The sequence below is a fragment of the Hyperoodon ampullatus genome (genome assembly GCF_949752795.1).
Source record: "Hyperoodon ampullatus genome assembly, chromosome: 2".
In the NCBI taxonomy this organism is placed as follows: Eukaryota; Metazoa; Chordata; class Mammalia; order Artiodactyla; family Ziphiidae; genus Hyperoodon; species Hyperoodon ampullatus.
The window spans coordinates 147,378,416-147,404,134 of NC_136915.1; the positions used below are offsets into that span (position 1 = coordinate 147,378,416).

At 34.8% G+C, this 25,719-nt stretch overlaps 1 protein-coding gene across 1 annotated transcript in view; it reads right to left on the bottom strand.

Annotated features, from left to right (window-relative positions):
* Positions 1–380: 380 nt before the first annotated feature.
* The window catches only part of LOC307066068 (membrane cofactor protein-like), a gene marked incomplete at both ends in the record, with an annotated part of 31,805 nt that continues 6,466 nt past the window's right edge, over positions 381–25,719 (bottom strand). Inside the window, 9 exons of the mRNA XM_079723130.1 lie at positions 381–535; positions 1,047–1,082; positions 1,591–1,644; positions 5,360–5,407; positions 7,568–7,750; positions 14,232–14,429; positions 15,283–15,368; positions 23,200–23,299; positions 23,633–23,818. Of these exons, the coding sequence (XP_079579256.1) occupies positions 381–535; positions 1,047–1,082; positions 1,591–1,644; positions 5,360–5,407; positions 7,568–7,750; positions 14,232–14,429; positions 15,283–15,368; positions 23,200–23,299; positions 23,633–23,818 (1,046 nt within the window). The remainder of the gene's footprint in view (positions 536–1,046; positions 1,083–1,590; positions 1,645–5,359; positions 5,408–7,567; positions 7,751–14,231; positions 14,430–15,282; positions 15,369–23,199; positions 23,300–23,632; positions 23,819–25,719) is intronic.

Below are 25,719 nucleotides of genomic sequence, written 5' to 3' on the forward strand. Positions count from 1 at the left end.
AATGTCAAAGTCCCCAGTGAACCATTTAAAATTTCATATTGGCCACCAGTCCAATCTAGGAAGTAGGGTACACCTAGGGTAGGGAAAATCCTCTAACAGTCCATGATTTGCTGCAGAACTTAAACCTCAAATCCCACAGAAATTTTTCCTACAGTCATAATAACTGATGAAATTCTGCACAAATTGCTCCTGTTGCAGTGATATTAGAAGCAGCTAAAAACATTTTTAGTAATGAAATGCAATTCAGACAGCACACTCATGCAGGCACATTTTAGAAAAACACAGCACGCAATACAGAGGACAAAAAAAAACTGCACAAAAGTATGTCAAAAGTACAAAGTTTAGAATAAGTTAGAGGAAACATACTTTGATTTACCCTTTCATCTCTTCTTTCTTCTCCTTCTCCTTTCCTTCTTCTTGTTTTCCTTTTTCTCCTTTTCCTCCTTTTCTTCCTTCTCTTTCATATCCTTCTCCTCTTTCTTCTCACTGTGAAGACTTCTGTACAACCAGGTACAAAATACTACAACAGCAACAACTACAAGAAAACAGGAAACAAATGACATGTGACTCTGAAAACTAATCACCAAGATTCCAAACGAAGCAGAAGAAATAAACATTGGTTACATTTCTGCGGTTAGAAAATGTTATTTTATTTAAGCCCATAACATTTATATTCCATCTCAACCCTTCAGTATCTAAATCCAATCCCCTGGAATCACTTAAACAGTCCACAATAAGTCAGAGTCTTTGCTTAATTTAGAAAATTACCGAAAGCATATTTGGGAAATAGACTCATATGACTAATAATTTTGAAAAAACGTGTATCACTTAGGGTTTGTTACTAAGTGGATATGTAGAATATAAAAGAATATACACTCACCAACACAAGGTAGTATATCACAGAAAAGGTCAGGTTTTTTTAGACTGTTCTACTCAATTTCAACCTATAAAAACTACAGCAACTGAAAAGTCATTGAAAAAATAATGTGCATCTCATCTTCATATTACATTTTCATTTAAGTGGTATCGAAGTTTGAGATACTTACTTGCAGTAAAAATAATCAGAGCAATGATTCCTGCATCTGAGAAAAAATGAAAACAGTTTTGAAGATATTAAGCATCTATGGGTCCTAGGTAGCAGCTGCATTTTAATTTTGATCAGACCATCTAAAAACTACAGCAAAAATGTTTATCAATCTAGTTTTAGCATGTCTGCTACTGCATCCAAGTCATTTTGATCACAGAAAACTTTTAAACAGATTCCAGGTACAGGATCCACCTTGTGAAACTCTTAACAGGAGCCTCATTTTTCATTGTTTTGTACTTTAGCTACCACACCAGGTTATTTTGTATAGGTTACTAGTACTGTTAGAATTTACTAGATTAGAGAAAATTATCTACATGTGTCTCTATATACTACCACTTACATTTGTCATGGTACCTGCACTAATAAAATAACTATAAATGTCAATTATTACTAATTATTTGTGACACATTGTTTCTTCCCTACCTACAAATGATTGGAACATGATATTTCCATGTAGAACTCTAAGGTCTCATAGTACAGGGTTATTAATAATTAAATAATACCTAAATCCTCAAAGTCATCAAGTGATAGTATTTCATCACTGGCATTGGGATATCCTAGGAAAAAAAATGGAAATAGGTAAAACGAAAGACTAAATAAATCTTAAAGATCTATAAATTCATTGGTTTTGGTCTTGTGCCTTTTTATAATTCATAATTATAATTTAATTTTCCTTATAAATTATATTAATGTTTCTCATTAAAAGTTGCATCATAAAATATTATAAATTTATATTCAATGCCATCAACATTCTTCTTCCTGTCCACTGATATTCCTTGTGACTAATTCTGTGGTATAGCAAGCAAATTTATCATTAGTGTATTCCAAAAAATTAGGCTTGAATTCAATATGATTCTACTTAAAAGATAGAGGAGGGCTTAAAAATGATTTAGAAGTTGCTCTGGAGTAGAAAGACTCTTCAACATTATACAGGCCATTTATAAAATATTCGTGGCTAACATCATACTCAATGTTGAAATACTAATTTTTTTTTCCCTTAAGATCAGGAACAACACAGAATTCCTGCATTTGCCACTTCAATTCAATGTAACATTGGAAGTTTGGGTCAGAATCATTACATAAAAAAGAAGTTAAAAATATCCAGATGGGAAAGAAGAAATAAAATGATCTCTCTTTATAGATGACATGATTTTTTACATAGAAAGCTCTATAAAGATCACACACGTACACACAAACACATACACAACTGTTAGAACTAATACATAAATTCAGCAAAGTTGAAGGATACAAAATGAACACGCAAAAATCAGTTGTGTTTCTATACATTAACAATGAACAATCCAAAAATGAAATTAAGCAAACAATTCCATTTACAATAGCATTAAAAAGAATAAGATACTCAAATAAACTTAACCAAGGAGATGAAAGGCTTGTACATTGAAAACTATAAAAATTGCTGAAGGAAAGTGAAGAAGACATAAATAAACGGAAAGACATCCTGTGGTCATGGACAGGAAGACTTAATATTGTTAAGATGTTAATACTACATAAAACAATTTACAGATTAAATGCACTCTCTATCACCATCTTGAAAATGCATTTTGCAGAAAAAGAAAAATACAACCTATAATTTATATGGAATCTCAAGGGACTAGCAACAGCCAAGACAATCTTGAAAAAGAAGAGTGATGTTGAAAGGGCTTATACTTCCTGATTTCAAAACTTACTAAAAAGCTACAATAATACAACAGAATGATACTGGCATAGAGACAGACATACAGACCAATGGTATAGAATATAGGGCCCAGAAATAAACCCTTGCTTATATGGTCAAATGATTGTTCACAAGGGTGCTAAGAGCATTCAATGGGGAAAGGGCAGTCTTTTCAACAATGATTTTTGGAAAACTGGACATACACATGCAAAGAATGAAATTTGACACTTATCTTACACCATATACAAAAATTAATTCAAAATGGATCAAAAACAAAAGACTTAAAACTATAAAACTCTTAGAAGAAAAGATAGAGGACAAATTTCATGATGTTGAACTGGCAATGACTTCTTAGATGTGACACCAAAAGCATAGGCAACAAAAGAGAAAATAGATATATTGGACTACATCAAAATTTAAAACTTCTGTGCATCAAAGGACACTATCAACAGAGTAAAAACCAACTCACAGAATGGGCAGAAACATCTGTAAATCATACATCTGATAAGGTATTGATATCCGAAATATATTACGAATTCCTAAAACTCAATAACAACAACAAAAAGCCATTTTACAAATGGGAAAGGGACTTAAGTAGACATTTCTCCAAAGAAGATATGCAAATGGTCAAGAAGCACATGAAAAGCTGCTCACCATATCACTAATCGTTAGGGAAATAAAAGCCACAATGAGATACTACTTCACACCTATTAACTAACATAGATTATGATGGTTATTATATAAAAAACAGAAATTAACATGTGTTGGCAAAGATTTTGAGGAATTAGAAACTTTGTACATCACTTGTGGGAATGAAAATGGTGCTGCCACTTAAAAACTTTTTAAAAATGGAAGACAGTATGGATGTTCCTCCAAAAATTAAACAAGAATTAATATATAACACAGCAATTCCACTCCAAGGTATATACCCCCAAAAAAATTTCAAAAGAGGGACTCAAACAGATACTTGAATGTCAATATTCTGAAAAGCATTGTTTAGAATGTCAAAAGGTGAAAACAACCCAGTATCTATCAACAGATGAATGAATAAATAAAATGTGGTATATACAAACACTGGAATATTTTCAGCCATAAAAACGAATAAAGTTCTGATAAAAGGTGGATGAACTTTGAAGACATTATGCTAAGTGGAATAACCCAGACACAAAGGGACACATGTAAAGTACCACTTAAATGAGGTATCTAGGTAAGTTAAATTCAGAGACAGAAAGTAGAAAGAGGTTATTGAATGTGGGAGGAGGGAGAAAGGAGAATTACTGCTTAATGGGTATATAGTTTTAGTTTGAGATGATGAAAAAGTTTTAGAGATAGATAGTAGTGATGGTTGCACAACAATGTGAATGTATATAATGCTACTGAATTGGATGAAATGGTAAGAAAAATTAAATAAATGTTGATCTGGAAAAATTACAGTAAGCGTTCTGCCAGACATTAAAATATATTATAGTACTAGAGTGAAAAACAACAACAACTTGGTGTTGGCACAGATATGGACAGAGTTCAAGGGAACAGATAGTACATTAAAGCACCTATGGATTTAACGGATGACAAAAAGTGGCACCTCAAAACACTTGGAGAGAAGACAAGTTATTCAACAAATGGTGCTACTTTGCCATTGGATGGGGGTGGGTGGAGTGAAGAGGGACCCAATCTCATTCCACATACCATAATGAATTTCAGATGTACCAAAGATTTAAATCCAAAGAATGCAATTAGGATGCATGGTTGAAATGTTTATATAATTTCAGCTTGAGGAAGTCCTAAAACTTTTATAAGAAAGATACAACACTCATAGCCATTAGGGAAAATTCGATATATCCAGCTACCTATTAATGTAAATGTTTTGCACATATAAATGACCACCAATAGGATAATAGTTAAATAAAATATGATGGCATATATTAAAGTCATCATTTAAAAGGATGAGAATAAATCAAAATACAATCCCAATATAAGACATTAAGTGGAAAAATGCTAGTTTCAAAAAAATATGAACAGTATTATGCCATTTTTGTTTAAGAAAATAAACACCAAATTAAATGTATAGCTACATATATAAGGATTTTGATGTACAGAAATAGATACAAAGACACCCTAACAGTGATTAACTAAGGTAATAGGCTAGGAAGGGAGAACTAATCTTTTACTCTGTATACTTCTGTAATGTTTGAAAATTTACAAAAATATATTCATGTATAAAAATATACTCAGGTAACAAAAAGTTATAAAAAGCAACCCATATCTAATAGTACAGTATAAAATCCTAAAAGAAAACTGACTGGTGAAAATAAAGCAAAAAAAAAAAAAAAAAAAAAAGGAAAAAAAAAACCAACCCTAGGAAAAAAGTTCACTTCACATTAAAAGGGCTTTAATTTATAGTAAGTTCAAATCAACAGCAACAAAAAAGTTTTAGAAACCTAATAGAAAAATGGACAAAGAACATGAATAAATAAATGTAGACAGAAAAAGTTAAGCCTCACTGATAATTAAAGAAATGCAAATTAAAATAAGACATGATTTTACACCCATCACTTTATAAATTTCTTAACTATAAGTAGGATAAAGAGTTACTGAACCTGGATATTTTGAAAGTGGAGTCTTGGTTGGATGAGTAGGCTTGTAACCTGGAAAAATAAATTTGACTCAATTCACCATCCTTGTCAATACAAAATTATGAATTTAATTTTGGTTTTTAATTTTTTTAAAGACTATTTCTCAAAATAAATAATACACATACACTCAGAACTTTGCAATTCTACTCCTGGGTTTAACCTAAATATATATTTGTACAAGTGCATAAGGATGTGTATATAAAATGTTCACTACAACTTTGTATTTTATAATGAAAATCCTAGTAGTTAACTAATTATAAATCATAAAATTTATGTATTCTTTTAAAAGATCCAAGTAGTATATTCCATAATTTTTTTCTTTTTCACTAAGGATTTCTTGGACATTTTTTCATATTAGCACATTTAGGTCTGACTTAACACCATTATATGTTGCTACTGATCCTTTTGGTATAGTCTTTCTCTAACTGATGATAAAAAATTGACAATCCCATAAGGAGAGTTGACTTTTTATTTAAAAAAAAAGATCACTGTAGCTTCTTCTCTTCATAGGCTTTTTCTCACAAACAATTCACATCTTCTTCAAACACTAAACTGTATCAGTGTTTTATAAGTCCTTATGAAATGTTTATGGTCAACTTTCAAAAGAGCATATCAACAAATATAGTATACCACAGTGTATAGGCCCACTAGGACATGGATGGGTCAATGAATATAAATTTCATATGCAATCTTTATATATCATCCACCAAAAGAACATCTCTTTTCCCACAAAACTTCACAGCACTCACCAAGGTACTGAAGGAGGTTACTGGGTACCAGGTTTATAGGAATTATATAAGGTGTTCTAATTACCATGTTAACATGAATAATCCCCCTCAATCCTTCAAAATATCAGGGCAATAGGAAACAAACAAATTAGATGCCAGTAATTGACTTTAGTTTGAGTCATTAGACAACAGGAAACTAGAACCCACAGAAATGATGTTACTTGAGTGAGCAGAGCCACACTGGGACCCTGAATGCAGTCTGCCCAGGTTAATGCTCTTCCCTCTCTTCCTCTTGTCTCTTGCTTCTGCTGCAACTAAAAGGAAGAAGCCAGAGAAAGCAGCCCTGAAATCAGGAAGATAATTCCTTCTACCATATCAAAATAGTCTCTCAAGTCTTAAGAGAGCATCTAATTAGTAGTCCCTGCCAGAAATCCTCCATTTCATTTCAATAAGTAAGGATTTCTCCTGCCTTTCTGTTGTTATGAAATTTACTTTCTGTTGCCAAATAAAAATGCCCAGTAAAGAGACAAATGATATTTGTATGAGGTGGGGAGTGGTAGAAATACTGGTCTTATTCTGGTGACAACAGAAATTTCCCAGTATAAAAAGAACCAAACTGGTTGCAGTCTGGAAAATGAAACATAGTCCTGGACCTGGAAGATACCCTGTAAAGGTGATGCTGTAAGTCATACAAGCTACCTAAGAGCTTTCTAGATGCCAGGCACTGTGCTAAGTGCTTTAAATGGATCCCATTTTGACTTTGCTATCACCCAGTGAGGAAGGCATTAACTCATACATGTAAGTAAATATATTTAAAGTTCATGTAACTTGTCCAAGTTCACACATCTGTTGATATTCTGTGGACTATGGCAAATACTTTTAGAATCACTAAGCATAACAACTAAAATGGCTGTAAATATATTCTTCCTCTTTTCATTACTAAAAATGATGAATGAGTATAAATCACATGAATTTAAAGGATTTTTTTGTAAAATATAAGCAGGAAGTTACTAAATCTGAATGGCTCAAAATTGGGAGTTTTGTATTGAGAGGAGTCAGCACTGAAGAACAAACCACATGGGATTACTACTTTCATATCATTTATATGAATTATGCCTCTCATTCTTGACTTATATAGGTAAAAATTCCCATGCTTCAATTTACTCTGAAAAATCATTCCCATCTATTTTTATACATAAAAATACCAAACAAGAGACATTAATATACCTGTGTTCTTTGCTAACAGAATGTGTTAAGACTGTATAAAAACATACAAAATCACAACAGCAGAATTCTATGTAAGTTCTGTCATACATTTCTCATGGAAATGGATACAAGACAGAGTTAAATACAAAGATTTATTTTTTCAATTATTCTTGTCAATGTCAAAGAAATAAAAACTAAAAGACAAAATTTAAAAAAAGGAAAAAGACAACATTTGTACCTTTAATACACTCTGGCATCTCAGGCTCCCAAGTATTATTACCACCACAGAACACTACGTTGCTGCCATTAAGGTAAAAACCCCGGAGGCATTCAAATATCACCTTTGCTTGGTAGGAAAAATTTTCTCTACTTCCTGATACCATTATTCCATGTTTGAGTACTGGACGTTCACATTTGACCACTGAAAATTGGAGAAATTCCAGAATTAATAAAAAGCTGCTTTCACACAGGACCAGAAAAACTAGTGCAAGGTAGTAATTTCCAGTGGGAAGAAAAAGCTGAGGAATGAAAGGGAAGATGTTAATTGAAAAAAAAAAAAAAGAGTTTATTTGTGCATTTGAATTTCAGGCAGATGGATTTAGAGAAACTTAATAACGTTTTTCCACCTAGAACAGACTGTCATTATACTTTATTGGCTTTCCTACATTTTTTCCCATTAATGACAAGTTTTGAGAAGGTGTGACTACCAGGTACAAATTCAGGGCAAGTTCAAAACTTTTGATACTTTTGATACTCTTTAGCTCTAGGACTTTTTTTAAGGTCATGCTGACACTAATTACAGTAACCTGCTGTTTTAAAAGCAAAGACTTTTTTGAGAAGGTAATATTTGAGTTCGATTTTAAAAGTTGAAAAGAAGCTAGCCAGGCAAAATGCTCAGCCCTCACAGCAGTGTACTCTGGTGTTTCCCATTCTACTCTACTTCTTCAAAGTAAAATACAGGTCGTGACCCTCTAGATTGACTTCAATATCTATGAATGTGTTTTGCAGAATTCTGAAAAAAAAAACAAACTGAAAAACACTGGGCTGAGCAGAGAGTTCAAGAGGATATCTTATGAGATTAAATCTGAGCAATAGATAAGGGTCAGATAATATACAGCCTTTTAAACCAGAATAGTGTTCTTCCTCCTTTCCTGTGGATCTGAATTTCCATCAAGTATCACATCATTTCTGTTCAGCCAGAACTTCTTTATCAATTCTTGTGTTCAGGTTGGCTGATGACAAATTCCCCAAATTTTTGTTTATCTGAATCTGTTTTTTATTTATTTCACCTTCAGTTTTGGAAGATTTCTCCTTGACAGTGAATTCTAGGTTAAGTGTTTTATTTTTCTTTCAGCACATTAGCAGAGATTATTGTCTTCTCATTTCCACAGTTCCTTAAGAGACATCAGCTGTCATTCTTAACGTGGATAATGGGGGGATGGGGGTGGGTGGGTGTGTCCTCAATATAATACCTATTTTCTCTGGCTCCCTTTTATTTTTTGTTTTCAGTAGTTTTACCATGATGTATTTAGTTTGGTGGGGGTTTCTTGGTAAAATTAAAATTTTTACTTATCCTGCTAGGGTCACTGAATTTCTTGTACCTGTAGGGTTATGGTTTTGGATCAAATTTGAAATATTTTGGCCCGTGTTTATTCAAATAATTTTCTGTATTCCTTTCTCTCCTCTCTTTCTGAAACTTCAATTACATGTATATTTGACTGCTTGCATTGCCACATTTTTGTTTTTAATTTCAGCCATTCTAATAGTTGGTTAGTGGTATCTCATTGTGATTTTAAATTACATTCCTGTAATTACTAATAATATTGAGCAACTTTTCATGTACTTTTTGCCATCTACATATCACGTTTGGTGAAATATGTCTATTACTAATTTTTGCTCATTTAAAAAAATTGTTTTCTTATTATTGTGTTTTGAGGGTTCTTCCTATATCATAGATACAAGTTAATTATTAGATACGTACTTTGAAAATATTTTCTCCCTATCTATTGCTTTTTGTTGTTGTTCTCTTAATAATATCTTATGCAGTCCAGAAATTTTGAGTTTGGAGTATCCAATTTATTATTTTTTTCTTTAAAGCATCATGCTTTATGGGTTGTATTAGAGAAATCTTTGGCTAGGTCACAAATATTTTCTGTGTTTTCTTGTAAAAGTGTTGTAGTTGTAGGTTTCACATGTATGTCTATGCTTCATTTTGAATAAATGTTTGCATATGGTGCTAACATGGGCTGAGATTCTTTTTTTTTTTTTTTTTTTTTACCATATGGGTGTTCAATTGTGCTGGTACCATTTGTTGAAAAAATTGTTCTCCACTGAATTGACTGTATACCTGTGAAAATCAACTGGACATATTTACAAGGGTCTAATCCTGGACTCACTATTTTGTTTATTGCTCTATATACCTATCCTTTCACCACGACCAAACTGTCTTGCTTATATGCCTTATAGTATGCTTTATACGAAGTCTTGACATCAGGTAGAGTACATCCTCCAGTTCATTTTCAAAAACTGCTTAACTATTCTAGCTCTTTTGTCTTTCCATATAAATTTCAGAATCAGTTTGTCAATTTATACAAAAAGTTTTACTGGGGTTTCTATTGGGATTATGTTGAATTTATAGATCAATTATAATGATCTTTTGTCTTTCCATATAAATTTTTGTGTTTCCATATAAATTTCAGAATCAGTTTGTCAATTTATACAAAAAGTTTTACTGGGGTTTCTATTGGGATTATGTTGAATTTATAGATCAATTATAATGAATTTACACCTTTATTATTTTGAGTCTTCCATTTCACGGCCAATGTATAACCCTTTATTTATTAAGGTCTTTAATTTCCTTTATTAGTGTTTAGTGGTTTATACCATTTAAATCTTTCATATATGTTAGATTTATATGCAAGTATTTTGTGTTTTGGATTTGCAAATTGTTGTTGTAAATAAAACTTTCAGTAATGATTTATTGCTAGTATGTAGACATACGATTGATTTCTGTATGTTGATCTTATATTTTGCAACCTTGCTAAAACATCAGTCTTTGGAATTTTCTACACAGACAATCATGTTATAAATGAATACAGACTATTTTATTTCTTTCATTCCAATGTATGTATGCTTATTTCTTTTGCTTGCCTTATTGCAGTGAGTGGGACCTTCAGTACAATGCTGAATAGAGTGAGGAACGTAGACATACTTCCTTTCTTCCTACCTTGGGGGAAAAGAAAGTAGATTTTTACTATTAAGCATAATGTTAGTTGTGCGATTTTTGTATGTGCCTTTTATCAGGTTGATATAGTTAGTTCCATTCTGTTCCTAGTTTGCTAAGTTTTACCATAAAAAGATGATGAATTCTGTCAATTGCTTTTTTTTTGCATCTATTAAGATGATCATATATTTTTTCATTATAGTCTTTTGATATGGTAAATAACACTGATTAATTTTAAAATCTGAACCAATCTTGCATTTATGGAATAAATCTTACTTGGCTATGATGTATTCTTATTTTTATACATAGCAGGATTTTTTTTTTTTAATTGGAGTAAAACTGTTTTACAATGTTGTGTTAGTTTCTGCAGTACAATGAAAAGGAAAGAAATTGGGTCATTTGTAGAGATGTGGATGGACCTAGAGTCTGTTATACAGAGTGAAGTGAGCCAGAAAGAGAAAAACAAATATCGTATATTAACACATATATGTGGAATCTAGAAAAATGGTACAGATGAACCTATTTGTAGGGCAGGAATAGAGACGTAGACGTATAGCAGAATTTCATTTGTTGATATTTTGTTGAAAAGTTCTATATTCAATAAGGATATTGTTTACAATTTTCTTTCAATGTTTTTGTCTGGTTTTAGTATCAGGTAATGTCCCCATGAAGTGAGTTGAGAAGCATTTCCTCCTCTTATATTTCTTGAACAGTTTGTGTAGAGGTGCTATTATTTATTCCTGCAATGTGTGGTAGAATTAATTCCCCAAGGAGGCCATCTGGGCCTCAGTTCTCACTGTGGGAAGGTTTTTTTTTTTTTTTGCGGTACGCGGGCTTCTCACTGTTGTGGCATCTCCCGCTGCAGAGCACAGGCTCCGGACACGCAGGCTCAGCGGCCATGGCTCACTGGCCCAGCCACTCCGCGGCATGTGGGATCTTCCCGGACCGGGGCACGAACCCGTGTCCCCTGCATTGGCAGGCAGACTCCCAACCACTGCGCCACCAGGGAAGGTTTTTAACTACAAATTATATTTCCTTAATAGGTATAAGACTATTTAGGTTACCTATATACTCGTGTGAAGATATTTTGGTATTTTTTTGTCTTTCAAGGAATTTGTCAATTTTATTTCAGTTGTCAAATTTATAGGCATAAAGATGTAATATTACAACTATCATCAATGTAATATTTATTAACTATCCATTTAAATGTCTGCAGAATAGTGTTGTCCTCTTTTTCATTCTTTTTAAAAAAATTATTCTATTTATTTATTTATTTATTTATTTGTGGTACGCGGGCCTCTCACTGTTGTGGAGCATAGGCTCCGGACACACAGGCCCAGCGGCCATGGCTCATGGTCCCAGCCACTCCGTGGCATGTGGGATCCTCCCGGACCAGGGCACGAACCCGTGTCCCCTGCATTGGCAGGCAGACTCTCAACCACTGCGCCACCAGGGAAGCGCCGAAAAATTTATTATTTTAATACAACTTTTTTTTTTTAAGAAGATGTTGGGGGTAGGAGTTTATTAATTAATTTATTTATTTTTGCTGTGTTGGGTCTTCGTTTCTGTGCAAGGGCTTTCTCTAGTTGTGGCAAGCGGGGGCCACTCTTCATCGCGGTGTGCGGGCCTCTCACTATTGCAGCCTCTCTTGTTGAGGAGCACAGGCTCCAGACGCACAGGCTCAGTAGTTGTGGCTCACGGGCCTAGTTGCTCCACGGCATGTGGGAATCCTCCCAGACCAGGGCTCGAACCCATGTCCCCTGCATTAGCAGGCAGATTCTCAACCACTGCGCCACCAGGGAAGCCCCTAATACAACTTTTAAAGGTTACATTCCATTTACAGTTATTACAAAATATTGGCTATATTCCTCATGTTGTGCAATACATCCTTGTAGCCTATCTTATACCCAATAGTTTGTACCTTCCACGTCCACACCCCTATATTGTCCCTCCTCACTGGTGACCACTAGTTTGTTCTCTGTATCTGTGAGTCTGATTCTTTTCTGTTATATTTACTAGTTTGTTGTATTTTTTAGATTCCACATATAAATGATATCATACAGTATTTGTCTTTCTCTGTCTGACTTATTAAATATATTTTTCTTTCTTGTCAGCCTAGTTATAGCTTTATCTATTTTATTGATCTTCTCGAAGAACCAGAGGTTTCATTGGTTTTCTCTATTATTATTATTATTATTATTATTATTTTGTGGTACACGGGCCTCTCACTGTTGTGGCCTCTCCCGTTGCAGAGCACAGGCTCCGGACGCGCAGGCTCAGTGGCCATGGCTCACGGGCCTAGCCGCTCCACAGCATGTGGGATCTTCCCGGACCGGGGCACGAACCCGCATCCCCTGCATTGGCAGGCGGACTCCCAACCACTGTGCCACCAGGGAAGCCCGGTTTTCTCTATCATTTTCTCTTCACAATTTCATTGATTTCTATCTTTATGATCATCTTATGTCTCCTTATTTTGAGTTTACTCTTCTTTTTTTTTTAGTTTTTTAAGGCGGAAGCTTAGATTGTTGATTTGAGACTTTTATTTTTTTCTACACAAGTATTTCATGCTATAAATTTCCCTTTAAGCGATGCTTTTGTTGTATCACAAATTTTGATATTTTGATGTATTGTGTTTTTCACTTTTACTCAATTCAAAACATTTTCTAACTTCCCTTGTTACTTCATCTTTGACTCATGGGTTAGTAAGGAGTGCCTTTCATAATTTTCAAGTATTTGCGAATTTTCTAGATTAGCCCTGTTTTAATTTCTATGTTTATTCCATTGTGAACAGACAATGCACTTAATGATTTCAATTCTTTGGAATGTGCTAAAAATAATCTTATTGCCTAGAATATGAGCTACCTTAGAGAATGTCCCATGTGCACTTGAAAAGAGTAAATATTATCCTGTTATTCAGTGGTTTTCTTCCAAGAATCAAATCCCCTCTAGCATGTCCTTGCTTTATGTCACTGTCTAGTGCCTTAAATATTGTTTTAAAAATATATTTTAGGGGCTTCCCTGGTGGCGCAGTGGTTGGGAGTCCGCCTGCCGATGCAGGCGACAAAGGTTCGTGCCCCGGTCCGGGAAGATCCCACATGCCGCAGAGCAGCTGGGCCCGTGAGCCATGGTTGCTGAGCCTGCACGTCCGGAGCCTGTGCTCCGCAACGGGAGAAGCCACAACAGTGAGAGGCCCGCATACCGCAAAAAAAAAAAAAATATATATATATATATATATATATATATATTTTGTTGTTGTTGTTGTTCAGAGTTTATCATTCTTATCAATGAGAAGCTTAGCTTTTTAAAATTTTCTCTACCATTATTTGTAGCCAGAACTCTCAGACATCTTTCAATATAAGAAAAAAATCTTTATTTTTGAGGCAGGGTGTGTTGAGTTTTTTAGTTCTTTCAAGCAAAAAAATCCTAATACACACACACACACACACACACACACACACACACACAATTAGTCCACAATGTGTAAACTGTAATGTCAAGAACATCTGGGGTGAGGGGTGGGAAACCCCACAACTAGAACTATTTTCTCTTCGATTTGGCCTAAATTAAATTAGAAGTCAATTTAACCGGAGGAAGAAACATGTATGACTGTTTCACTTATAGGTAAAACTATTTACACAGTATTACAAATGAAGAAGGAAACAAATGGAAACATTATTACCTTTACACAGAGGAGCAATACTACTCCATTTGCCAGGTCCAGAACAAATAAGCTGGCTCTCTCCAACAAGTGAATATTCATCTGATCCATTTGAAGGATTACAACTGTAAGTTACTAATTCATTATATTCAAATATATTCCTGTAGCTATTGGTGTGTTTTCCATGTTTTATTTTTGGAGGTCGTCCACAAAAAATCTCTTAAAAAGGGGTAAGAAGAGAAAATAAAGGTAAAGGGAAGGTGAAAGAGTAAGACAGCATCAGAAAAGTCCTATGAACTACCTTCAATAAGTTCTTTAACATGATTTCTAGAAGTTAGTTGTGAATCCTTTATCCATTTAGAGGAGAGTTTCCATGAGAAAATGTATTATCCCAAATTCAAATCATGTAGAAATAAACTTTAAAGAACCAAACTCATTGTCTTAAATACCTATATAAAGTACCTATATGAAATACCTATATTTATCTATAAGAACATGCTAAGTTTTGCTCTAATCATCATAAAAGATGGAAATTTAATGAGAAAATATGCTTGTGATTAAAAATAAAATTCACTGCTAGCTAAGAAATGCATATTTATAATTTATAAACATATCCATTCACTACATCCATGGTTCACAATAATACCAAGATATGGTCTTATTTCACTGTCATCCTTGTAAGTTTATGGTGAAATTTTCCAGAATCTACAAATTGGGTGATTTTGCCACAGACTGAATCCAGATGTCTTCCTTTAAGCCAGATATTGAAGAGATTTGCAAAAATGTAAAACAATGCCACTATTCCCACTGTTGGTTTTGGAAATTTTTAATTTTTTCATAAAAATATGTTGTATATATTAACATGTATTGACTTTACTGTTCCTAAAAATGATTTAATAATTAACTATTTTAAAAACTTTTGTTTTAATTCCAAAATAATGAATACCAATTGACATAACCCACATAAAGAAAAGCTCTTTGGAATTGTTGCTGATTTAACAGCAGAAACAGGTCCTGAAGCCAAAAAGTTTGAAAATTCCTAATCTAAATTCTAAAGTGAGAATTTACTTACTTTCACAATGTGGTATCTTATCACTCCAATGCACATTATTTCCAATAAGGTTACAAGTGAGAATTTTTTTTCCTCTTAAGTAATAACTAAATGAAAAAAGAAAAGGTTACTGTTTCTTTAACAGCACATGATACTGAAAATTTTTATATGGTTGTTTTTCTGTACTACAGTAGTTTGAGGGAGAAGTTTCTTAAATGACATGATATAATGAAAGTGCTAACCAAATCTGCAATTTTAATCAAATAGAGTTTCTGCATGTGGACACACACTGTCCAACAGCAAAATGTCTAAATTACTATCATGCCTGTCAGTGTGGCCTCTTCACCATCTCTGGCAAATGCATCACACATTCACTTCTATGCTTTTGCTCACACCATTCTGCTCAGCAAGGACTGAGCAGAGAGATCAGGCCCTAGAGCTTGCCTGCCTGGATTCAAGTCCCAGCTCCATGAATGACTTGTTATTTAAGCTTTGGAAAGTCTCTTATTGTTCCTCTTGCTCAATTTCCTCATCTATGTAAAAGAGATAATAGTACATACTTCATGGGGTTGTTTTGAGAATTAGTTAGCATCTGACACATAGTGAGTGCTAGGTAAGTTTTAGGTCTTTTTAATATTCTTTAGATCAGAATATCTTTCCAGGAATAGCTTGGGAATACTACTTAATGGAATCTTCTCTGATGATTTAAATTCATAGTACTCTCTTCTCCTTCTGGATTCGCATTGTAATGATCATAAATAATGGTATGTATTTGGCACTTCTTATTTACTATTTTGATTTAATATATTATGTTAGTATATATTGTGTTTCTAACCAGGGTACAACTTTTTTTTGAGAAGAGTCTATGCTTTAAGTTTTTGGTACCTCTCAAAGTGCCTAATAGGCTCTCTATATCTATGACAGGCTGTTCTAATATTTTTACTTGATCAGTTTAAAAATAATCAGTGAAACTGCTTGTACAAGGTTCCAGTTGACTTTTCCATTAAGCTGTACTCATTTTCTGTATATTAGTGTTTTAGGAGAGGATTTTGGGAAGGTGGTAGAGTTGGAAGCTCTAGGAATCTGTCACCATAACTAGACAAAAACTGCAATGGCAGAATCTGTCTGATGTCACTGTTTTGGAATTCTGGAGTCTGTTGAAGGCTTGCAAGTTCTAGAGGAAAACTCAGACAGGTAAATTGTATTAATTTCAGTCAGTTTCAGCTCTTAGGAAAACAGCAGCAACTTATCCCCACCCTCAGCAGTGTGGCAGGCAACTGTGTGTGGCCTGAAGCAGCTTACACACAGGTTACAGGAGGTACAATAGCCAAAAAGACTGTCTTCCAAGTACCAAGGATCTGTACCCTGATTGCTGACTTCTATTTCTGATCACAGAAAGTGGTGGTAGCCATTGTTGTCACACCTCACCAACTCTTGCAAGCCCTTTCCTTGTTGGCTGAAGTGACTTACATGGGATTTAAAGATCCAGCAACATTTGCTTCCACCTTCATTTTTCATGTTTCCAATCTCAGAAGCCAGGCACTAAAGACTAGGACATTCAAAAACAACTGCATATGTGGGGAATTTTAGAAAGTGAGTGTGCATGTTCAGGGAAAAAACACAGAAACAGCCTGAGAAGACCTTCAGTTTACATCTCAGGTGATCCCTGCCACAGAAACATGATACAAAAATCAATAAACAAAAACAATAACAAAAACTGCAATGTCTAGGGAAAGGGGAGAATCTGATTTCCAGAGTTACCACATTATTAGATTCCAATGTCCAATATTCCACAAAAAATCACCAGACATACAAAGAAATAGGAAAGTGTGGTCCATTCAGAATAAAAAAACAAATGAACAGAAACTGTTCCTGAAAAATATCTGATGATAGATATATTAGATAAAGACATCAAAATATCTTAAATATGCTCAAAGAACTAAAGGAAGACTTGGAGAAAGTCAAGAAAATGATGTGTGAACAAAATGGAAGTATCATAAGGAGCTAGAAAACCTAAAAAGGAACCAAAAAGAAATTATGGAGCTTAAAAGTACAATACCTGGTATTAAAAATTCAACAGAGGGATTAAAGGCAAATTTGAGTGGCAGAAGGATCAGTGAACATGAATATAGAATGGTGGAAGTTACTGAGTCTGAGGAACAGAAAGGAAAAAGAGTGAAGAAAAGTGAGCAGAGGCTAAAAGATCTGTGTGATATCATCAAGTGGATCAACCTACACAGTGTGGGAATCTCAGAGGGAGAAGAGAGATAGAAAGGGGCAGAGAGAATATTTTTTAAAAAAAATGGTGAGCAACTTTGCAAATTCGATGACAGACACAAATATAAACATCCAAGAAGCTCAACAACCCCCAGGTAAAATGAACTTAAAGACATCAACACTAAGTCACATAATAACCAAACTTTCAAAAGACAAAGATAGAGTAGCTAAGATGGCAGAGTAGAAGGACCCTAAGCTCACCTCCTCTCACAAGAACACCAAAATCACAACAATCTATAGAGCAAGCATCATTGAAAAAGACTGAAACCTACTAGAAAAGATCCCCTACAGCTAAAGACATAAAGATGGAACCACAAGGAGACTGGGAGGAGGGGCAGCCTTGCAATATAATCAAATCCCATACACCCCAGTGGGCACCCCACAAACTGGAGAATAATTATATTACAGATATTCTCCCACAGGAGTGAGTTGTGAGCCCCACGTGAGGCCCTACAGCCCAGGGGTCCAGCACTGGGAAGAGAAGCTCCCAGAGCATTTGGCTTTGAAGGCCAGTGGGGCTTGATTTCAGGAGCTCCACAGGATTATTGGGGAAAATAGAGATTTCACTCTTAAAGGGTGAACAAAAAAATCTCACACACACCAAAGGACCAAAGGTAAAAGCAGTAACTTCATAGGAGCCTGGGCCAGAGCTACCTACTCATCTTGGAGGGTCTCCTAGGGAAGTGGGGGTAGCTGTGGCTCACTCTGGGGATATAGACATTGCGGCAGATATATCAGGGGATTCATTAGTGTGAGTTCTCCCAGAGGCTGATATTTTGGCACCAAGACCTGGCCCCACCCAACAGCCTGTAGGCTCCAGTGCTGGGACATCTCAGGCCAAACAACAAACTGGGAGGGGATACACCCCCACCCATGAGCAGACAGGCTGCTTAAAGACTTCCTGAGTCCACAGCCACCTCTAAACACACCCCTAGACATGGCCCTGCCCACCAGCTCCAACGGTTAGGGGGCAGACACCAGAAGCAAGAAAATTACAGTCCTGCAGCCTGCAAGCCAAGTCGGCAAACGCAGGCCAGATACTACCCTCGGACCAGCTGGCCCCTGGCCCTTGGGTGATGAGAGGGGAGCGCACTGCTGGGATGCATAGGATGTCTCCTACAGAGGGTCACTTCTCCAAGGTAAAAAAAGAGTAACCAACCCACCACATACATAAAAATACAAATAGCAATTTAGAGAAAATGAAGCAACAGAGGAATATGTTTCAGATGAAGGAACAAGATAAAACCCCAGAAGAACTAAGTGAAATGGAGATAGGCAATCTACCCAAGAAAGAGTTCAGAGTAATGATAGTAAAGATGATCAAAGAACTCGGGCAGAGAATGGATGCACGGAATGAAAAATTAGAAGTTTTTAACAGAGAATTAGAAAGTATAAAGAACAACCAAACAGAATTAAAGAATACAATAACTGAAATGAAAAATACCCTAGAAGGTATCAATAGTAGAGTAAATGAGATGGAAGAACTGATTAGTGAGGTGAAAGACAGAGTAGTGGAAATCACTGCCACTGAAGAGAAAAAACAAAAAAAAAAAAGAATGAAAAGGAATGAGGACAGTTCAAGCGACTTCTGGGACAACATCAAGCATGCTAATATTTGCATTATCAGGGTCCCAGAAGGAGAAGAGAGAGAGAGAAAGGACCTGAGAAAATATTTGAAAAGATAATTGCTGAAAACTTTCCTAACCTGGGGAAGGAAACAGTCACCCAAGTCCAGAAGTGCAGAGAGTCCCATACAGGATTAACCCACAGAGGAATACACCATGACACAGTGTAATCAAAATGATGAAAATTAAAGATAAAGAGAGAATATTAAAAGCAACAAGTAACATACAAGAGAACTCCCATAAGGCTATCAACTGATTTTTCAGCAGAAATTCTGCAGGTCAGAAAGGAGTGGCATGATATACTTAAAGTGATGAAAGACAAAAACTTACAACTAAGAATCCTCTACCCAGCAAGGCTCCCATTCAGATTTCATGGAGAAATCAGCAGCTTTACAGACAAGCAAAAGCTAAAATAATTCAGTATTACCAAACCAACTTTACAACAAATGATAAAGAACTTCTCTAGGTGGAAAAGAAAAGGCCACAAATAGAAACAAGAAAATTATAAAATGGAAAAGCTCACTGGTAAAGGCAAACTTACAAGAAAGGTAGGAAATCATCCACACACAAAGCTAGTAGGGAGGTTAAAAGATGAAAATAGTAAAAATCATTTGTATCCACAATAAGCAGTTAAGGGATACACAAAACAATTAGATGTAAAATAAATAATCAAAAACAGTAATTGTGAGGGGAGGAGAGTACAAATGCAGGGTACCTAAAATGCATTTGAAATTAAGAGATCCGCAACTTAAAACAAGCATGTATAAATACAGACTCCAATACAAAAACCTCATGGTAACTGTAAAACAAAAATCTATAATAGATATACATACAAAAAGAAAAAGGAATCCAAACATAACATTAAAGATAGTCATCACAAGAGTAGAGAATGAAAGAAGAAAGGGGAAAGAAAAAGACCTACAAAAACAAAGAAACAATTAACAAAATGGCAATAGGAACATACTTATCAATAATTACCATAAATGTAAATAGACTAAACGCTCCAAGCAAAAGACAGACTGGCTGAATTGTTACAAAAACAAGACCAATATATACACTGCCTACAAGAGACTCACTTCAGATCTGGAGACACATACAGACCGATAGTGAGGAAATGGAAAAAGTATTCCATGCAAATGGAAATCAAAAGAAAGTCAGAGTTGCAATACTTATATCAGACAAAAATGGACTTTAATAAAGATTGTTACAAGAGACAAAGACACTACATAATGAGCAAAGGATCAGTCAAAGAAGAAGATTATAACAATTGTAAATATATATGCACCCAACATAGAAGCACCTCAACATATAAGGCAACGGCTAACAGCCATAAAGGAAAAATTGACAGTAACACAATGATAGTAGGGGACCTTAACACTCCACTTACATCAATGGACAGATCATCCAGACAGAAAATCAATAAGGAAACACAGGTAACACCCATCCTTCTGAAACTATTCCAAAAAACTGCAGAGGAAAGAACTCTTCCAAACTTGTTCTCTGAGGCCACCATCACCCTGATACCAAAACCAAAGATATCACACAAAAAAGAAATTTACAGGTCAATATCACTGATGAAAATAGATGCAAAAATCCTCAGCAAAATACTAGCAAACCAATTCCAAAAATACGTTAAAAGGATCATACATCATGATCCAGTGGGATTTATCCCAGGGAGGCAAGGATTTTTCAATATTCACAAATCAATCAATGTGATACAGCGTATTAACAAATTGAAGGATAAAAACCATGTGATCCTCTCAGCAGATGCAGAAAAATCTTTTTATAAAATTCAACATCCATTTATGATAAAATTCTTCAGAAAGTAGGCACAGAGGAAACATAGCTCAATATAATAAAGGCCATATATGACAAACCCACAGCTAACATCATACTCAATGGTGAAAAGCTGAAAGCATTTCCTCTAAGATCTGGAACAGTACAAGGATGCCCACTCTCACCACTTTTATTCAGCATAGTTTTGGAAGTCCTAGCCACAGGAAGCAGAAAAGAAAAAGAAATAAAGGAATCCAAATTGGAAAAGAAGTAAAACTGTCAGTGTTTGCAGATGACATGATGTTATACATAGAAAATCCTAAAGACACTACCAGAAAACTATTAGAGCTCATCAATGAATCTGGTAAAGTTGCTGAATACAAAATTAATAAACAGAAATCTGTTGCACTTCTATACACTAACAATGAAAGATGAGAAGCAGAAATTAAGGAAACAATCCCATTTACCACTGCATCAAAAAGAATAAAATATCTAGAAATAAACCTACCTAAGGAGGCAAAAGACCTGTACTCTGAAAACTATAAGACACTGATGAAAGAAACTGAAGATGACACAAACAGATGGAGAGATATCCCATGTTCTTGGATTGGAAGAATCAGCATTGTCAAAATGACTATACTACCCAAGGCAATCTACAGATTCAATACAGTGGCATTTTTCACAGAACTAGAACAAAAGATTTTTAAATTTGTATGGAAACACAAAAGACTCCTATTAGCCAAAACACTCTTGAGAAAGAAGAACGGAGCAGGAGGAATTATGCTCCCTGACTTCAGACTATACAATAAAGCAACAGTCATCAAAACAGTATGGTACTGGCAGAAAAGCCAGACATATAAATCAATGGAGCAGGATAGAAAGCCCATAAATAAACCCATACAATGATGGTCAATTAATCTATGATGAAGGAGGCAAGAATAGACAACGGAGAAAAGACAGTCAATAAGCGGTGCTGGGAAAACTGGACAGCTATATGTAAAAAGAATGAAATTAGAACATTCTTTAACACCATATACAAACATATACAAAAATAAACTCAAAATGGATTAAAGACCTAAATATAAGACAGTATATTATAATACAGAGGAAAACATAGGCAGAACACTCTTTGACATAAATTGCAGCAATATTTTTTTTGGATACGTCTCCTAGAGTAATGGAGATAAAAACAAAAATAAAAACTGGGACCTAATTAATCTTAAAAGCTTTTGCACAGCAAAGGAAACCATAAACAAAATGAAAAGAAAACCTACAGACTGGGAGAAAATATTTGTAAATGATGCTACCAAGAAGGGATTAATTTCCAATACATACAACTCATCCAGCTTAGTATCAACAACAATAACAACAACATAATAAAAAAATGGGCAGGGGCTTCCCTGGTGGCGCAGTGGTTGAGAATCTGCCTGCTAATGCAGGGGACACGGGTTCGAGCCCTGGTCTGGGAGGATCCCACATGCCGCGGAGCAACTAGGCCTGTGAGCCACAACTACTGAGCCTGCACGTCTGGAGCCTGTGCTCCTCAACAAGAGAGGCCGCGACAGTGAGAGGCCCGCGCAACGTGAGAAGAGTGGCCCCCGCTTGCCACAACTGGAGAAAGCCCTTGCGCAGAAACGAAGACCCAACACAGCCAAAAATAAATAAATAAATAAATTTATTTTTAAAAAAAAAATGGGCAAAAGACCTAGGTAGACATTTCTCCAAAGAAGACATACAAATGGCCAACAGGCACATGAAAAGATGCTCAACATAATTATTAGAGAAATGCAAATCAAAACTACAATGAGATATCACCTCACACCAGTCAGAATGGCCATTATTAAAAAGTCTACAAATGATAAATGCTGGAGAGGGTGTGGAGAAAACGGAGCCCTCTTACACTGTTGGTGTCATTTCTGTGAGCCGTCCTTCAACTCTGAGAGCTGGCCATTTTTACTAGGGTGCACTGTGTTGTTAAGGATAAAGTCACCATGATTACTACATTTTCAATGCTTCCAATAGGCTTATTACCACATATAATAAGTATATGATTTTGCTTTTCTTCAATTTAAATTCCTTTCTATTAATTACACATCATTTCATTCTCCATAAGAAGCCCAAGAGTTGTTTGGCTACAAGTGCAACTTATGACCTAGAAAGAAAAATGAAATCAACTTTAAGGGAATGATTAAGCTGAGAAGCAAAGAAAAATGGAATTCATAACATTTAACTTATTTCCTCTAAGGAGTAACTTACTTACCCCTCAATACAATAAATGTGAACTTCTGATTCAAACTCTAAGGTATTGTTTGGGGCATATACTTCACCATGTTTTACTTCTGGATTTGGACATGATTTTCCTAAAAGAAAATTTTCAAATTCATTTTTTCATACCAATTTCAAAACATTTAAATCAAGATCAAACTTCTACACTGCTCTTTTCTATTAATGAATTATTATTTTATTTATTTAATTATTATAAGGGCAAACTTAAAATTCACATTTACTGAGGAACGAATCACCAATAAAGATTCCCTGGAGATTTCTCAAAGCTTGAAAAAATGCATTGCTATCTAAAACCTAGTTTTGCATGAGAAAATCATTATTGTTGCAGTGGAAAATTGACCCTAAAATGTGTAAAAATCTCTATAGAAAGCAAAAAACAACAAACAAAAATGGTTTTGTTTCCTTACTTAAACATGCTTCTTCAATAGGGCTCCATGAGCCATTAGGCTCACAAGTAGATGCAAGGAGATAAGGCCACACATAAAAGTATCCTCTGTGACACTCATAGTCTATTCTGTCCCCAGGATAATAATGGTGTTTAATGACACCCTTGAGCTTCATACTCTCCAATACTGGTGGATCAATACAGGGACCTAGGAATAAAAATAAAAACAGAAAATTAAGGATTTAATCTCTTTCACCAGCCACTTGTGGCCTAGCAGCAAGTAGGCAGTACAGAATAAATGGAAAGATTCCTAGCAAGATTTTAAGTGATTGTCCCATGCTTTTACCCAAGTGATGGTAGTAGCAGAGGATGTGTCTTCCTTACTTTAAATAACATCCTATTAGCTTTTAATTTGTTGAGGAATAAGCTAAATTTTCATTCAACAGTAAATTAAAGGAGACAAAATCTTTTTGGTATTGACTATATATATATATATATATATATATATACACACACATATCCTTACATACTTTTTTCTAAATTCATTTCAAAGCTCACCTCTCCTCTAAAAAGTCTTCCATAGTATATAGCACTCTGCTCAGATTACTGTTCCATAGTTTGAAACACAAGCATATGATCACTTGTCACTTCAGGCTCAGTTTCCTCTCAGTAGGCAAGGTCCTAGACGGCAGGGATCATATGCCTTCTTTTTCTACTACACTCTGTACACACTGGGTGCTCAAGACATGGTAAGAGGTGACTATTAAATAAACATTGTGGATTTCAAAGATCAAAATAGATATGGACTAAGTATTTCAAAGTATGACTTCATTTCATATATTTCATATTTGTGAACTAAATAATTTTATGAGTGAATAGATAACATTTAAATATCAAAATTTACCATTTTGAACAGACTTATATTGAAAAAAATTTTGTTTTCTTGATATTACTTTAAATGTAATTTAATTTTTCTTCTCTGATCAATAGAGCATGCACATCCTTAGAAGCTCCCTGAGGTAGCTGTTTGGGATATTTATCTAATATTCCCCAACAGTAAAGCTACTTTCCTGTTATACTTTTATGTTTTTATTCTTTTTTTTTTTTTGGCGGTGGGGATCCCCTCCCTAGAAGAGTGTAATTCCTACTTCAACAATTTCTCTTCCTTTTAATTATCTGTGGGTTCAACAACCTAACAAATCTGTTAGAAACATTATGTAAAATAATGTTATGGAGACACATCAAGTCCTAAAGTGCTAAAGGAATGCAGAGGCCACACCTATAAGGTTAAGGATCTAAGGGGAAAGAAATAGACCTATTTTGGTCCCTGATGAACCTTTTCTTTATTACTCCCTGGATCTCTGTCTTATTGCAGATTGAGAAACTGGTCAAGAGAGAACTCTAAAGAGGTGAAATATCACCCTCCTTTCCTATCATATTCTAAACTCTAAACTCCTCTCTTGATACACCGTCCAACATTTCATTTACATCATGTGCTGAAACTGTTTCAACACTTAGCAAATATTTTCAACATTTCTACTATGCTGATCTTATTACATGAATGCTCCTCAATTAACTGCCCAAAACAAAACGAAAGCAAAAAACAAAAAAAAAAACGGAAAAAAAACCAAAACCAAAACCAAACCAAACAAACCCCCCCCAAAAAACAAAACACTTTAGTATTAAAAGCATTGCTTAAAAAGAAAATTAGTTGAGTTGAATTTTATTAATAATATTAAATTTACTCAATACCCTGAACCAGACATTCTCATTTTAACATAGGAAATAAACAAACAAAAAACACAGGCTAGAAACGCTATATAATTTTGTACTAGATACAAATGTATTACATCATTCTAGAATTTCCTGGAACCACCAAGAAAGAAATCAAGTTAACAGCATGCCCATAATTAAATTACACAAGTGTTCTTTGTTTATGCACTCAATTTCAGTAACTGTCTCGAAAGTATAAAAAAGAAGAGAAAATTCCTAAAATAACTCTCACACATAGTGCTCTGAATGGAAAAAGACATGTCAATTGGACAGTTTAATCCATTCAACTAATGAAGGATTTCTTCCTACCAATATGCATCATGAAATGAGTGCTTT